The sequence below is a fragment of the Theobroma cacao genome, chromosome 4 (genome assembly GCF_000208745.1).
Source record: "Theobroma cacao cultivar B97-61/B2 chromosome 4, Criollo_cocoa_genome_V2, whole genome shotgun sequence".
In the NCBI taxonomy this organism is placed as follows: domain Eukaryota; kingdom Viridiplantae; phylum Streptophyta; class Magnoliopsida; order Malvales; family Malvaceae; genus Theobroma; species Theobroma cacao.
In genome coordinates this window covers 25209376-25227237 of record NC_030853.1, presented here as the reverse complement: position 1 = coordinate 25227237, position 17862 = coordinate 25209376, and the positions used below count along the sequence as shown (strand labels likewise).

General features: G+C 32.5%; 2 protein-coding genes across 2 annotated transcripts; both read left to right on the top strand.

Moving 5' to 3' along the window:
* Positions 382-4548, top strand: LOC18602555 (ATP-dependent Clp protease adapter protein CLPS1, chloroplastic). Its single transcript, XM_007034016.2, has 4 exons — positions 382-760; positions 1523-1621; positions 1888-1997; positions 3834-4548. Exons 1-4 carry the CDS (start codon positions 517-519, stop codon positions 3912-3914), a joined length of 534 nt encoding a protein of 177 aa, XP_007034078.2. The 5' UTR covers positions 382-516; the 3' UTR covers positions 3915-4548.
* Positions 12491-15483, top strand: LOC18602554 (transcription factor JUNGBRUNNEN 1). Its single transcript, XM_018119085.1, has 3 exons — positions 12491-12635; positions 13096-13349; positions 15046-15483. The coding sequence occupies exons 1-3, from the start codon at positions 12491-12493 to the stop codon at positions 15481-15483; spliced, it is 837 nt and encodes a 278-aa protein (XP_017974574.1).

The following is a 17862-nucleotide window of genomic DNA, read 5'->3' as shown; positions in this document are numbered from 1 at the left end:
AATTTAATAACACTTAAAGCACAATTCCGAAGCTTCAACCCGATAGACATGTTAATCTATTTTCGACGATCCGCGACGCTTACACTAACTAAGGCCACGAAACATAAATCTATGTCACAAGTGTCCGACTGTTTGCCATGCTTTTTTATTTTTATCTTCTCTTCTTTATAAATTTTTCACCACAAATACAAAAAATAAGAAAAAGAGAAAAAAAAATTATCACGCTAAACCAGAGACCCCAGAAACTTCCAGAAACAAAAAATTTTGCATCAGCGAATCCCATCCGCTCGTTTCCAATCACGCCGCGATCTGGTGGGACCCAACATTAATAAAAGTAAATTAAAATAAATAAGGAGAAAAAAAAAAAGGGAAATAGGAGAGAGTTATGAGCAGTTAAAGCACAGAATTTCCGATTTCCTATTCCATTTGCTTCACCGAAGTAATAACTGCAATTTGTTAAGAGCCGTTTTAGCAAAAGAGAAAGGAAGTTACAAAAGAAGCAGGCAAATTCCCGTTATGGCGGTTGTTGCAGTGACAGCAACCACGTCGTCGTTCACTCTGGTGAAGCTTCAGCATCTTCCGTCAGCTCCTACTTGGAGGAAATCCGGGGTTGGGAAGCAAAACCCAGGAGGAAAATTAGGTTCGAAATTTTTGGGTGTGAAAGCGAAGTTTGGCTCTTTCAAGAGTGGTGGTGCTGGTGTATTGGAACGACCCAGCTTGGACCAGTCCCAGTTCGACCCTTCTACTCAAGTTCTTGAAGGTAAGATTCGATTTTTTTTTCTTGCTTTTGATTTTCCTGTCAACGGTTTCGTTTCTTCTGGTTAAAAGAAGATGGACATAGGAAATCTTAATTTGGGATTTTGTTTTCTCTACTTTTTTTTTTCATTTTAATTAATTGTAAGAATTATTAATGTAAATGTTCGTTTCTTTTGAATAAAAAACAATGGTTTTACTCTAATTTAAGTACTAACCTTCAACACAATTGCTAGTAAGAAACAGACGATTGACAAGATCGGAAAGAAATGGAAAATTGTGGAGTTCAACTTTTAGAATCTTCTCATTTGGAGCAAATGAAATGAACGAGTCTGTGATGTTTCCCTTTACGATGACGCGGTTCCATTTTTGTTGCTCGCTTATGTTTTTCATCATTTTTTTAATACAAAGCATGAAAGTTTAATCTTTTTCTGGTTTTTATATTAATAAAGGATGGCTTTGTTCGTATGTAAAAGTACTTTTTTTTTTCCTCAAAGGATGTAGCTATTATTTAGACAAACAAGAAACAACCAAAGACTTATCCAATTAGTCCCTTGTTTCTATCTTTCGACAAAATATTAGCCAGTTGTATCATTTGTGTTGATCCCGGGTAGGAAACTCATGTTTTAGAGTGAATGGCATATTTTGTTTCATTGCTTTCGCATGTCAGGGATGCCTTCATTTCAGTCCATAGTGCAAGGGATGTCTTCATTTCAGTCCCTCGATGGATAATTCATTTGCTTAGTAATTTTATTTCTTATGATCGCAGGTGGTGATATTGGGCGCCTGAGGGATCAGAAAGGCACTGGGAGAGGAGACAGTTATAGAGTTCTGCTGATTGATGATACTCGCCATTCGGAAAACTTGGGTAATTTTATTTGTTTAATTTTAAGCATGTGTAAAAATGAAATTAGTTGATGTAGTCTAGAAGTTAATATCTAAAGTTTCATTGTTAAGCAGCTTTTATACAAACCACATGTTTCACCTCTCTATCAAACAAACTAAGCAGTTAAAAGATTGGTCTTATTTGAAAATTGATCATGACATTGCCATCAGTTTGTGTTTGCTTTTGCATTTTTAACAAATGGGGCAAGACTTGTGATAATTTGTCTTATTCTTGTGATTCTCTTCCAGTTGCAAAGGTTTTGCCCCAAATTGTTCCATCTGTTACACCTGATGGTGCAAGAAAACTGTTTCATGTATCGCGAGAGAATGGAGTGGCAGTTGTAATCGTCACAGTTAAGGTATGTTTTTTCTTTGGTGTTATGAACTTTATTTCTATGATGTGGATTTTTGGCTTGTTTTTTATATTGTTCTGTGCATTATTTATATTCATTCTTTCCTTTTTCTTGGTTTATTTTATTTTCTTTTTGTCAATAATAATTGATATTCATTTAAGCCTACTACTTGTATGTTTAAGTTTACTTTGTCTAGGTCTACGTTCATAGACTTGTATGTTTTGTTTTTGCATTTGCTCCGTTATTTGAATGAACATATCAAGCTTTTGATTAAGCGTTAAGGATGCAAGTATCTAGCTTACTGTTGCCTTAAAGTCCTGATATATTTTGCTAGTCTTAGGGCAGCTATGTTGCCCCCCTATACTAAATCATTTTGTTTATTTTAGATGTGTTTAAATTCTGCTTTTAGAAGCACCATTGTGGAATATAGTCATATAAAGTTGATCACTCTCATAAGGATATGCCAGTTCTTTACTTTAAGGAGATTTTACCATAAATATTCAATTAAAAAATGCACTAAGCTAGTAATCTTCCATATGCTCATATGCATCTTCACACAAAAAGACATATGCCCTTACCCTTATATTTCCTTGTACAAATGTTCTTTATGTTCTTTGAACATGAATATGACATGGATGTTCAATGAACATTTTAAGTACAAATGTTCTTTATGCGCTTTAAACATGAATGTGACATGGATATTCAATGACCATTTGAAGTTGATTTTGGTAGTTACTTATTTGGTCTTGTCTCTTATGTGACTTTTTGTTGTTGCATATATGATTTTCATAATGAAGTGGCTGTCTTGTTATTATCAAGTTTAAAAATTGCTTGTCCCTCCGTTTGTTATGCTAATAGTGAAAGGCTCAATGAAACCACTATGGTCTTAGAGAAATATGCAATCTCAGGGATCTAAGTGATCCACTAGCTAGAGGTTTCCTAAGTTGCATTTATGTGCGCCACTGTGACACATCGATCATTTAATCAATAACCATTTTGTTGGATGTCTAGTGTTATTGAAATGAAAGTGATATTCTCTATAACTAAGATTCTTGTAACATGATAAAGTCCTCTATTTATGTTTGCAGAAGGCCGTCAGAGGTGGTTTTGAAAATTTATGAATAATTATTTACTGGTTGATGCATCTGTATCAGTACTTTGACTGAGCTTTCTGATTGACATACCTATGAAAGCTAATTGCAATGTGTAAGAATCAATAACGTCCTTGTTCAACATATGAATCATTATTATGTTGTAAATATAATTAATTTCCATGTGAGCTCTCTTCCTGCAAGTCATCATGCTGTTAAAATGAGTAAACTGATTTATGGAACAGTTTTCTGAAGGCTTAAATGGTAGTAGGTATGTTGAGGAGCTGTGATGACTTAGATTTCTTAGTTTGCTTGGCAGCATGATGACTATGTTGTTTTTTGGTATATATATATGGTCAATAACTTAAGCATAGCATAATCTGGTTTTGTCCATCATACAGTTGGATACAGATAAAACACAGTTAAGAAGGCCAAAAAACAATATTGAAAATATACAGTTATATAAGTTTTTTAAATCAATGCTGAGATCTTAAATTTTGTCTATTGTAGTTAAGTCCTAATTTTCCATACAGGGATTAACATATTTAGAACCTTTTCTTCCATTAGACTGTGATTTGTAGGGTGAGATTTGACATGCTTGAACGTACAAGATGTATAAACTGCAATGACTTCAATAGTGTGCTTACCAACACTATATGTTGCTTTTCAAGTGTTTGAATTGTAGTGAGTTGACTTGGATGCCAGTTTATATAGGGATGAATAATGATCTTTGATTTACCTTAACTGACAGGAGCATGCTGAATTTTATTCACAAATGATGGTTCGTGGGGGATTACGATCAACTATTGAGCCTGATTCAAGTGTACTGTAAAGCAGTCAAGATTATATGTTCTATGAACTGCAACAAGCAAAGACTTAGCAGTGACAATTTTGGAAATTGATTCAGACCCAGATAGTAAAGGGAAAATTAGATGAAATGCAGAGAGATTGTATACAGCATCTATACTTCATTATGAGGACTTTGATGACCTCAAATTCAAATGCAGCAGTTAGATTGCAGATTTTGTCGTCTGCTGTGTACAGTTTTTGTTCCAATGATAGCTTTGTGAGTTGATCTCTTCCATATGTTGAAAAAAACAAGGAAACCCTAAAATGGTTATTCAACCACTTGGTGGTTATACTCTAGTATGCTGCAGGGTGCAGAGTTAGTAAAATGCTTACTTTCTTATGCTTGATGCTGCTTTTTCTTGACTCTTAGAAATGGTCCCAATACTTATCTCTTTCTTTAATCTAGGATTACTTGAATTGGGAAGAAACAGATGAATATTCCTTTATTCTCATGTGAAAGGGTGAATGCCATTTGTGGCTTATGACGTGGAACAAGGAGCTGACATTACGTAATAGGAAAGATATATGTAACAATTCCTTGAAGGCTCGTTTAGCTTTATGTCTAATATACTATTTTTAGTCATTATAGTAATGAAACTTTATAGTGGGTTTGCTTTTTGTCAGTTTTGGTACTTACACTTATCTGCATATCACCATTGCAAGCCTGCACCTTCTAATTACATTTCTACAAGTGCATCATCATCATCACTCACAAGTTGAGATTAAGATTCACTAGCTAATATTATTGAGGGATTCATTTTTCTAATTAACTCTTCCAATAGCAATATTTTTGGTTCACATCAAAGTAGAAACGTTCATGAGTCAGCTTACTGGGCCTAATCCCTCCTCACCTCCTTCTTACCTTTAATTAACGTTTATGTTATGTATAGATGTGAAGTAGTTGGCTAATACCCTAAACCCTAATAATAATAATAATAAATTTATAATCTATAAAAAAATTATTTGAACATTTTTTGTTGTAAAAATTACATTTTGATCATTAACATAGTAAATTTAACCTTCTCAGGAGGAGAAATATATTGGTTAGTAAATGTACTTTTCAAAATCTTAGTGACCAAAGTAAAAGGTTTTGTGATTGTGAGTAACAATTGATGTAATTTATTCGTTTCTATTCTACTTAAAAGAAAAGAGAGAAACAATTTCTTTATATATCTATATACAGATTTATAATTTTTAGTTTTACTATACAAAGCATCCTTGTGCCTTTTTTATCTTTAACAAAAACTCTTTCACTCTCGTATCTTTTTGGAAAAGCCTTCTAGTAGAGGCAAAATAATGAGTGCCCTCGCATTTCATTTGCTTCGTGGAAAGAGAAAGGGGAATGGGGTTCCACTATATTTTTACTGCCTTTTCACTTTGAGTGGTCGATCCATAAATTCATGGACTACAAGAGATAAGTTACAGGTTTTTTTACTATTATTATATGTAATTAATCATACGACTTTAATTAAAAGATGTTCAAGTCTTCACGGGAAAGTGAGATTATTTTTAAATTAATGTTTTAATTTAAAAGTTTAGAGATTTCATTTTGAAATATACGGTACAAAATTCACGAAAAGATAACTTTACACGTTAAACATTATATGTATAAAGAAAATATTAAATTAAAAAATTATATAATATCGAGTAGTGGTGAGACTAATTTGTGTGAAAAATCAATAAACAAGTCATTTGATTGAAATAATTATATTTCGATCATAATAAAACTCTCTTTTTGATATTACGAATTATTTTGATTTATACGTGTATCTTTTATAAATAATATCATTGTATATTACTTTTCATCTAAAATAATGTCTCGTTTCTCATTTGATTTTGCTTTTGCTTTTGTTTTTACTTCTCTTCTCAATACGGTATCGAATTACGATGAAATCATGGATCTTTTGAAATTTAGAAACAAAAAGTATATACACAAATAAACTTGAAAGGACATGAGAATATTTTTATCATTGAATACTTGAAGTTGATGCATCTTTTGTTTTCTCTTTAGATCCTCTGTACAACTGAGGAATTATGTATGTATCTTGGTGACCTGCAGATATCCACTTGATTTTGATTAGCATGATAGTGAAAGATATGTAACGATCTTCCATCTACCAGAACTCTTTCACTCTGAAGCAAATAGGGGATGCAAATGACTCAGGTGGAGTCAAGCACCTCCCCAACTCGAACTCATTCGGATATATGCATTGATCTGTTGATAATTACATGTATTTTTATTTTTAATTTGCATTTTAATTTTCTATTTTCTCTCTATGTTACTACACATGCAGAGGATAGATAGATATTTGCAATTAGAGAAAGAGAAGAAAAGCTTTGTTGCAGATATAGAGTCATAATTATTTAGAGCCCCAAATTAGTGAAATGCCCAATCTATGGGGTCTTCAAACTATATTAAGTACTAGTCACATGCATTACATGAGGAAAAGAAACATTAAACCATTTAAGTTTGCCCTTCGCAAACCAGCTGCTTGAGCAATGAATATTTGGAGGAAAGAGGGCGTCAACGCCAATTCTCCCAGCTGGACCACAGGTCTGGAAATGGAGACTGAGCTTCCCTGGGCTTAGCCTATTGGTTGTGTTGTTGGGATGCAATGTGGCTTGGTGTAGCCATCAGCGGCATCCAACTTGGATCAAATGAGGAGATTGGCTGCGCCATTCCCTGCCGCTGCTCACCAATCGATATTTCAAATCTCGTGTTTGAGTTTGACAATAAGGCTTAATGGCGGCAGCAATGGCTGTGGCTGTGGCTGCGGTTGCAGCTGCTGCTCCTTAAAAGCAAACTGATCCAACTGCATGGGATTTATGGAACTACTAAGGCCGCCTGCAGCTTCTAAAAACATCTCAAAGGAAAAAGAACTCGTCGTCGTCATCCCCGTTCATGCATGTAAGATCAACACATTAATTGTGAAAATCATACATGTGAATGATTTAGCTTTATGTCTAATATACTATTTTTAGTCATTATAGTAATACAATTTTATATTGGATTTGCTTTTTATCAGTTTTGGTACTTACAATTATCTACACATCACCATTGCAAGCCTGCACCTTCTAATTACATTTCTGCAACAGCATCATCATCATCACTCACAAGTTGAGATTAAGTTTAAGATTCACTAGCTAATATTATTGAGGGATTCATTTCTCTAATTATCTCTTCTTGTAGCAATATTTTTGGTTTACATCTAAGTAGAAATGTTCATGAGTCAGCTTATTGGGTTTTCCTTTGAAACTCAACCCTAATCCCACCTCACCTCCCTCTTACCTTCAATGAAATTTCATATTATGTATAGATGTGAAGTAGTTGGTTAATACCCTAAACCCTAATAATAATAAATTTAAAATTTATAAAAAAATTATTTGAGCACTTTTTGTTGTAAAAATTACATTTTGATCATTAACATTCTCAGGAGAAGAAATAGTAGTTAGCAAATGTACTTTTCAAAATCCGAGTGACCAAAGTAAAAGGTTTTATGATTATGAGTAACAATTGATGTAATTTATTTTTTCTAGTCTACTTAAAAGAAATGAGAGAAACAATTTCTTTATATATCTATCTATAGATATATAAGTTTTAGTTTACTGTACAAAGCATCCTTGTGCTTTATATTTTTATATTTTAACAAAAATCCTTTCATTTTCAAATCTTTTTGGAAAAGCCTACTAGTAGAGGTAAAATAATGAGTGCCCTCGCATTCCAATTGCTTGGTGGAAAGAGAAAGGGGCATGGGTTTCCACTACATTTTTACTGCCCTTTCACTTTGAGTGGTTGATCCATAAACTTATCAACTACAAGAGATAAGTTACACGTTTTTTACTATTATTATATGTAATTAACCATACAACTTTAATCAAAAGATTATATTTAAGTCTTTAAAAGAAAGTGGGATGATTTTTAAATTAGTATTTTAATTTAAAAGTTTCTAGATTTCATTTTGAAATAAATGGTTCACAATTCACCAAAAAATAACTTTCAACACGTAACATTATATGCATAAAGAAAAAGATAAATTAAAAAATTATATAGTCTCAACAAGTGGTGGGGTCAGATTAAAAATGTTTTAAGAGAATTTCGAGGAAGATGATTGTAAATGAGCTACATTTCAATCATAATGAAACTCTCCTTTTGATGTTGCGATTTATTTTGATTTGAATGTATATATTTTTTTAATAATATCATCGCATATTACTTTCCATTCTTAATAATGTCGTATGCTATCATTTGCTTTTGATTCTCTTCTTGAAAGATGACATCGAATTACAGTTAAATTGTGGGTCCTTTGGAGTTTGGAGATAGAATGTGTCTACACAATTAAACTTGAAAGGACATGGACATTCTTGTCGTTGAATACTTGAAGTTGATACATCTTCTGCTTTCTCTTTAGATCCTCCCTACAACTGAGGAATTATATATATATATTTTATATATATATATATACATATATATACAATTATTATCTTGATGACTTGCAGATCCACCATCTTCGGTTGATTTTGAATAGCGAGATAGTGAAAGATATTTAACAATCTTCCATATTCTAGAACTCCTTCACTTTGCAACACATAGGAGATGCAAATGACTCAAGTAGAGTTAAGCACTTACCTAACTCAGAATTCATTTAGATACATGCATTGATTTGATCTGTTGATAATTACATGTATTATTATTTTTAATTAGCATTTTAATTTTCTTTTTGTCTCTTTGTGTTACTACACATGCAAAAGGTAGATATATGTGTTAGAACACAAAATTAGAAAATCAAGAAATGACTTTAAGATGTGTAACAATGTCACTTTATTTAAGGTTTTATTCACTCCTACTTATAGTATACAAAAGAGTTACCAGTATATAAACTTTGAAAAAATAGTGAAGCGCAGTGATTGACTGTGTTTTGCATTAAAGAAATTAATCCACGGAGCACTCATTCGGCTATGACAAGATTATTAAACTCCTATTAGAGTCTGGCTATAGCAAAACACTATAACAGCAATCTAAAAAGAATTTAAAAACAAAAGAGAATGATAGAAATTATTTCTCTCTTACCTTTTTCCATTCATTTTCAAGAAACTAGAAAGTGCTATTTATAGGCAAAGGTTCCTTTTCTTGATAGACACAATTGTTTGTTTCCAATAGACACAATTGTCTATTTTCCAACAAATATAATTATTTTTTTAACATAATTATTTGAACAAAGATAACTCTTGAACAATCATAGTTATTCAAAGGAATTTCTTCCTTTCATTCCTCCATTATTATTGTTGAAAATGTTCCAACAGTACCTTACCATTTTCCAAACAATCTAGATTTTTTATAATTTTGAAAATTGATTGCATAAATGAAGGTGTCTTTTGATCGCATAATTATTTTGGACCCCATATTAGTTAAATGCCCAATATGTGGATCTTCAAATTATATTAATTACTTCTCACATGAGGGAAATGAACACTAAACCATTTAAGTTTGGGGTTTGAATAAGACCCCTGAGCTAAACCAGCTGCTTCATTCCTATAACATCTCAAAAGAAAGAGGGGGTCCATGCCAATTCTCCCGGCTGGACCACAGCTCTGGAAATGGAAATTGTGCTTCCGTGGGCTCAGCCGATTGGTTGTGTTGTCGGAAAGCAGAGTGGTGGCTTGGTGTAACCATCAGAGGCATCCAACTTGACCAAATGAGGAGATCGGCTGCGCCATTCCCTGCTGCTGCTCACCAATCGATATTTCAAATCTCGTGTTTGAGTTTGACCCAAAATAATTTTCATAATCATTGTTAATAAGGTTTAATGGCGGCAGCAATGGCTGCTGCTGCTGCTGCTCCTTAAAGGCAAACTGATCCAACTGCATGGGATTTAGGGAACTGCTACAGCCACCTGCAGCTTCTAAAAAGATCTCAAAAGAAAAATAATAGTAAAAGAATTCATCGGGATCGTCACCATTCAGGCCTACAACATCAACTAATTAATTGTGAAAATAATACATGTGATGTGAATGATGATTAAATATGTATTAAAAAATAATGGAGATCTTAAAAAAATTTAATAATATTATTAAATATTTTTAATATAGCCTTTTTTTTTGGTAACTAAATATTAGAGGTAGACTTCAAATAAGGGTAAAAAAAAAAATTGAATGCTGAAAATGGAAAAAAAAAAGATTGAAATTGGAAGAATCCAAAGAGAAGAACAGGTTGGTAGCTGTTAGGCAATAGAACTAAACAGTTGCGTAGATAAGGAGACATTTAAGGATTCATGGCCAGTTGCAAGCGCGTGCTGTCGGTTAAATATGCAGCAAAAATCCAGACAGGATATTCCCAGATTCTCCACTCTAATCAAAAGATTGATTATCGGATTCAGTAACAATGGAAAAAAACAAAAAGTGATTTGTCTCCTTACTACTTCTTACCAAAAAGGCGATTCCAAATCTTTTTGATGCTTAAGTCTCTGCAACTTTTAGTTAATATTTCCTTTTGTTGTACTCTTTAAGTCTTATTAAGAAAATTTAGTCATCCTATTAAGAAAGTTTGAGAGCCACGACTTCATCATGAACAAAGGCTGCTTATCCATTTGAGACTTGATAAAGCTTGATTCATAATCAATTGTGGATTTGTAATTAAGCGCAACGACAAATGTTTCGCTTGGACACAAGCCATGACCCATAATCAGTCGTACAGGCGTGCTCCATGATGTGAGCTGCCCATAGTTGTCTGATCGATCTAATTCTTCTACTCTAAGCACATCAACTTTTTCTTTGAAAAGTGAAATTTTATTAAGGCCCCTCCAGCTAGTGTACCATCACAAGTCTTGAACCATGATGGAAGACTTCTAGTGGCATATGAAATCTAGCTTTGTGATAAGAAAAACTCTCTACAGTTACAAAAGATTTCAGATGCTCAATAAGAAGTTGGCACCTACTCTCAACTAAGACCTGTACTGTACACAAAAGCTTGAGTTAATTTCCTAATGCACATATGCAAACAGAAAAATACTGAAAGTCGTAAGTAGGCCTAAACGAATCAACACAAGACAGAATCATGCAGGCCACAAAAATCAACTTCGAGCCTTGAGAATTCAATAAGTTGATGAGAGCTTTCCTTTGTTTTGAACTACCCTGTTGACATTAATTCCACTTTGTTCTCGGTTACTCATCAGCTGGTTCATCGATCCAGTGATTTGGCTTTCAACTCAGTCCCCGTTTGATCATCAGCTTACTGTATATAATAACCACTTTGTCATCAAGAGTTATTTCCCAGCTTTCCCAAGCTAATTATGAGTTCTCCTTCTAAGTAACTTATTTCTGCAAATGGATTTTATTATCAGAATTTCTATTATCAATTTATCATTTTTAGTAACTTTAGAAGCAAAATAAGTAAATAAAAACAAACATTGCAATAATTTTATTACTATCCGATTCATGTTTTTTTTTTTTTTTGAAAGGTCATAACTGGAATTCATTTCTTTTGGTGAAAATTTCACCAAGAGCTTTATAAAAGAGGTGAATTTATGGAACAACACTCACAAGTTGCGGCATACAAGCACAAATCCATCCAAAAGGAAGAGCGCTCCCTGTTCAAAACCAAAGACTATCCCATTCATATCAGTACTACAATAAGTAATAACATTTTTTTTGAAAGGCTTAATATGTATATATTTCATTAAGATGGTTACAACTTGCTGCCATAAGGCTTTGTTCCTGTACATCAAAGACTTGTCACAGCAAACCACAACGTTGAAAGCTTTAGAGGTGGCTAAAGCATTTGCATACAACCTGGATTGGTACATGCTTGACAAAAGTAATGCAACCCAACCCACAAAATGCTAAAAAACAAGATCATCCAAGTCCCTTTTGATGAAGTTTAAATTCGTGAAGCTCCTCCCTTACCGTTCCAAGTGACTGGATATTTACCCTGACAAAAATCTTGTAATCCAAAGGCTCTCAAATCAAGTGACTTCCTTCTCCTTTAATCTTTAAACTTCAGTTCATAAGACTCATTTCCGTGACTGAAAATTCATCCCGGTAACCTCTTTAACCAGACCGTTCCATAGAGGCCATCTTTCCTAGTCGTACATGTGAGGGGAAGGAGCATATGTTAATAAAGAAATTTTGACAACTTGACAAAAGCAATGCGCATACAGCTTGACAAATGCAATGTATTCTTAGCATCATCATCACTCCCACGTTCCTAACTTGTGACACATCATTGGCGTCTGAATGACTACGCATATCTGAGCTCAATATTTGTAGTTTCCATGCATCTAGATGACTTGAGTCAATTTAATTAATATTAACAAATATATCCTAATGGTAATTTCCTCCAAAATGAACCAAAAATATATGTTAGTCTTCTCTAAACTTGAGTTTTTTTGTCTTCTTTGCATTTTCTTAATTCTCCACTTCCTTCTCTCTTTATAAAGAGCACCATCTCAGAGAAATGAGATATCTCTGGTTTGTTTTGAGTTAATGATAAAAGTTTTTTTTCTTAGACAGAAAACAGTGATAAATTAAATTGCAGGTTTCAATTTTTACTTTGAAGAAGAGAAGATGTTTCAAGCTGGATTTAGATTCTGTCCCACGGATGAAGAGCTTATCGAAATCCTGATACAAAAAGTATCTGGAAATAAAACGATGCTTTTTGATTTCATTGTGGAAAGAAATATTTATGAATTAGAGCCGCAAGATCTTCAATGTCTGCATTCTTTTCTTCTCCTTTACTCATATATTAATTTTCTCATAACATCAAATGCAAACCATAAATCTTTTTTTGTCTGGTTTCTCTATATATGTTTCTTGTTTAGCTGCACGTCGAGACTTATTAGCATAAAAAAATGAAATATTAATGCGTAAAGCTATGAATTTTGGTGTCCTAGGATTCATGTCTGAGCGTGCAAAGGAACAGAATCGCGTGTTTCATGGAACATTTCATCTATTAGATCACAACAACAATCATGCTTCCCATGTTTCATCCATCAACTTAATTATCTCATCTCATCGTCTGTAGCCTGTACTGAACTGACTCCCTTCCCTTGTCATGGCTCCCAAAATCCCACAATCTGTACTATATATAACGTTGCTACAGTAAAAACCAGTAAATGGAAACTAATATTATATATGCCTAGTCATCCTTTCTTTAATTATACTTTGTGCAGGGATTCAAAATGCGGCCTTAAACAATAACGAAAGGTATTACTACTGTAAGAGGGAGACAGAATCCAGAGAGGTGTCGGGTCGAGGATGGTGGAAGGCCACCAGTCATGTCAAGACAATTTCTGCAAATGGACTGGTGGTGGGTTACAAAAGGCCCTTATCATTTCACAGGTTTAGGGATCACGAAAGAAAGCGCAAAGATGCGATCAAGACTGACTGGATCATGCATGAATATGCCCTAGACTCTATTCCAACGGTTTGTGTCCTCCTTCCAAAAGTTTGATGCACAAAGCATACCTTGAAACCATACATGCACCCACTGTCCTTTTTCATATCAGCTAATTAATTAATTGCTGCGTATTTTCCCCCCAAGCATTTGTGAGAGTATGACGCTACACAAATTATTAAACAAACTTGTTCTTTATAATATGGTGACAGCAAGAGCAAATCTGCCTTTTTACAGCCTGGGGAGAAAAGAGGAAACATTTGTAATCTAGGCTTTTGATTTAATTTCCTGAGATACCATTGTCCAAAATCCGACTTCTTTAGAAATCCATAGACTTCCCTCTTTTCTTCTGATGCTACTCTAAGGATTGTCTAGTCTACACATGCGAGCTTATAGCTATACGAGGTTACTACCTTTATATAGCAAAGCGACGTTAGGCTGTGGGGAGCCAAATGGCACGTAAATAATTGGGGTCCTGAACTTCTAAATATAGTTAGATTATCAGCTCAATAATATCTCTACAGCATATATAGTAACTAGCTAGCAAGTAGTTCATAAGTTTAATCCTTTTCATCTCTCCAATAACTTATACTATCATATATAATTACTCTCAGTTTTAATGTTCTTCAATATTATGATAATTTCTAGTCAAACCATATACCATATATAGTTTAGAATAACAGTACTATACTCGTTTGTGCTAAAATTTTCACTATCAGCTCTCACTCCCATAATTTTAACCATAAAAAATATAAGGAGAAGATTGGTAGTTAAGTCCTGTGTCTATTGCCTGTATGAACAGGGTTGTAGCTGTAAGCAAGGGATCAGTTAGGGAGTGAACAAGATGTACATTTTCGTTATTTTTGATGGCTGACTGTAGCTCCATTATTTTAGGCATAGGCAGTATTCTTTTTGTTGTATGAACTACAGTGACCTTGGCCAATGAGGATTTCATATTTTTTTTCTAAGAAAAAGAGAATTCATATCCAATTCTTTAAGTAAAGAATACATATACTAAATATTTAACCAAAAACTAATTAGCTGTCAACTAAGATTTAACTTTAACAATAAAAATGAGATACTCAAACCATTTTAGGTCAAAAATTCAAATTTAATCCATGTATAAGTTTGCTTCAATTTAATGTTGGTTTTTTTTTTAATTATATAGGGCTACTAAAACTTAACTTATTGTTGTAACTATTGGTTTGTTTTCCTCTATTAAAGGCTGGTATGTATATCTTTCAAAAAAAAAAAAGAAAAAAAGCTGGTATGTAAAATTTGTTTGTTTTTCTATCTAAATGCAGTTTGTATTTTTCTTATTTTTGTAAGAAAAAAAAAAACAAATAACAGAAGCTCTGATTAACGAGAGGGAACTGTTGTTGACTACATATGTGTTTTCTATTTGATTACTTACCCTTTTTACTCTCCAAAGATAAGTGCAGTGAGGTAGGAAAATTCAATGAATATGCACTGTGTGGAAATAACGAGACAAGACAAGGTATGAGATACGGTTAGCATTTGTCGAGGAATGAGATGATACTCTTGCCTTGCTTTAGTTGCACGTGTACAAGATTTATAGGGTACAAAAGATTTGGTGTTTGGAAATTGTCAGTGCCGTATCATTATGGTTTTGCATCTCACTTTGCACTGTTTAGCATTTTAGAATAGTAATTCGTATGATTCTACCTTGACTTTCTTCTTCTTTTCTTGTTCTTTTTTTATGTAGGACTGGAGACTCTGTAAGATTAAGTACAAAGGAAAAGAACGGCTTGAAGAAGACATGGAAAATATCAGAAACAGATCTTGTCCAATGAGTTTAGAGGCTGCAGGAGGCTGTAGTAGTTCCATAAATCCCATGCAGTTGGATCAGTTTGCTTTTGAGGAGCAGCAGCTGCAGCCGCAACCATCGCTGCCGCCTTTACCCCTAATTAACAATGATTATGAAAATTATTTTGGGTCAAACTCAAACACGAGATTTCATATATCCAGTGGCGAGCAGCAGCAGGGAATGGCGCAGCCAATCACCTCATTTGATCCCAGTTGGATTCCGCTGTTGGCTACACCAAGCCACATCGCATCCCAACCGCACAACCAATCGGCTGAGCCCAGGGAAGCTCAATTTCCATTTCCAGACCTGTGGTCCAGCTGGGAAAATTGGCATTGACCCCCTCTTTCCTTTAATCCTGCGAATATTTATTACTCCTTAGGATGTTATAAAATGAAGCAGTAGGTTTGCTAAGGGGTTTTATTTAAACCCCAAACTTCAATGGTTTAATGTTTCTTTATCTCATGTAATGCATGTGATTAGTAATTAATATAATTTGAAGAACCACATATTGGGCATTTAACTAATTTGGGGTCTGAATGAAAATCATATGCCCCATCCTGTGCCCCTTTCCTGTCATGTTTATATTATTATACCATGTATCTTATAACTTTTAATTAGATGAAGCATGATAGAGTAACCGAATAAGTTAAAGTAACAATATTAGATTTTACTTTTAATGTCTCTCATAGCTTTTTACCGTCCTTTTCAATCTCTTGTTATTTTTCTTTTTGGGTACAGTCCTTTTCCGATTTACTATTTCTTCCTTTTTAAGTAGGCATTTTCCATTTCCTTAGCCTTCATGTAAGTTTTTCATTTTTCTTTGCTTCAATTTTACTTTACTTTAATTAAATATCTAAATAAGTTCCTGAATTATATAAAAAACTTAATTAAATCTCTTTCCTTTTATGATGTTTAATTAAATTTCTAAACTTTTATTTTGAATAAAATAAATCTTTACAATTAATAATTGATCAATTTTCATTAATTAATTAATTAATTATTATTAGTTAAAATATCACTTGTCAAATAAATTCATGACTTATGTTACCTTAACAACAACAATAAAAAAATCCATCATCTTAATTTCAACTTTTTATTAAAAGTATATCTCTAGTTGGAATTAGCAATCATTATATGTTAATGGATTTGTGTTTGAATTGTTGCAAAAGTTATAGTTAAAATGATAAGTGATATTTTAATTAATATTAATTAATTAATTATTAATCGTAAAGGTTTAGTTACCAAAACAAAAGTATAGAGATTTAATTAAACGTAATAAAAGATAAAAATTTATTTAAATTTTTTACATAATTTAAAAATTTATTTAAATATAATGTTGTTATTTTTTTTATGAAAAACTGTCGATAAAGATTTAACAGTAGCAGGTAACGTTTTCTAACTCAATTAAAACTTAAACGACACGTCGTATTAAATTACAAACACAAAAAAACATTGACAAAAACTCTAGAAAAACACAGCACAATGAATCAAAGTGTCAAAACTCCCCTGTACATTCCTAGAACCTCGTCTGGCAGCAAGTCGAAAACACATGTAAGCATTTGCAGACGGCAACAGTCTCAGGGAATGCAAAATCCCAATCCTCTCCCATCATTGTTCTTTTCTACTGTCCCCAAACACGAAATTAGTCAATTTTTATTAAGAGGGTTAAAGAAGAAGAGGAATAAAAGTTAAAAATTTTTAAAATTAAAGTGTTGAACTTAATCAATAATTTTTTTAAAATTGAGTTTAGATGGCTTAATGGCTTAAGTGTAAGAAAATTATTTGGACGACTTACATCTTTTTATTTTAAAAAATTTATCAATTGTTTTTAAGTACTCATTCTTTAACTAAACTTAAAAAAAATGAATGCAGTCAATATTTAATTTTTTATTTTATTTTTATTTAAATTTAAAATATTAAATATAAAATTATAATATATAAAATTTTAAAAAGTTAAATATACATGATTTCATACAATGATTAAATATATATAAATAGTTAAAAAATATAAAAATAGAAAGAAAAAGATGAAGAAAAACTTTATTTCCTTTTAATTTCATATAATGGTGATGAGTGGTTCAGTTTTTCTTTATCCAAGTTTACAAGCTCATAAATCTCTTTTGAAGAATAAAGTGTGTTTTAGTATTGAGTTACAAATAAGAGAATAAAATAAAAATAAAAAAACAAAAGAGAATAGAAAAAAAAAAAGAAAGAGAGAGAAAGAGGTGAGGAGAAATTTAAGAATTAAAATAAAATTGAGTAAGGTTTGTAAGGTCAAGTTATTATTATTTTTATTTGTATTAATTATTAAATAAGAAAATTATTTTAAAGAAATCATTTAAAATATATATATAATAAATAAAAATGACCCCCAAAGATACATTACCCTCCGCCCCTGTCTATTCATTCTTCCCTCCTTCAATCAAAATGCAGCCGTCCATACAAAAATTAGGGGAAAAAAAGATTTATAGCTAAAACCCAAAGTTCAAGGAAGAAANATAAAACACTGCTTAGTCCGGCATTTAAATTTTAAGATGAGAGAAATATCGTGAAAATATAAGTGATTAAAAGAGGAAAAAATGATAAGATAAATGATGGGATGAAATTATTTTACTTTATTTTTCATCGATAGTGTTTAATTTTACTGTTTATTTAGATACAAAATAATATATTTTACACTACAAACATCAAGTAGACAATTACCAAAAATTTATA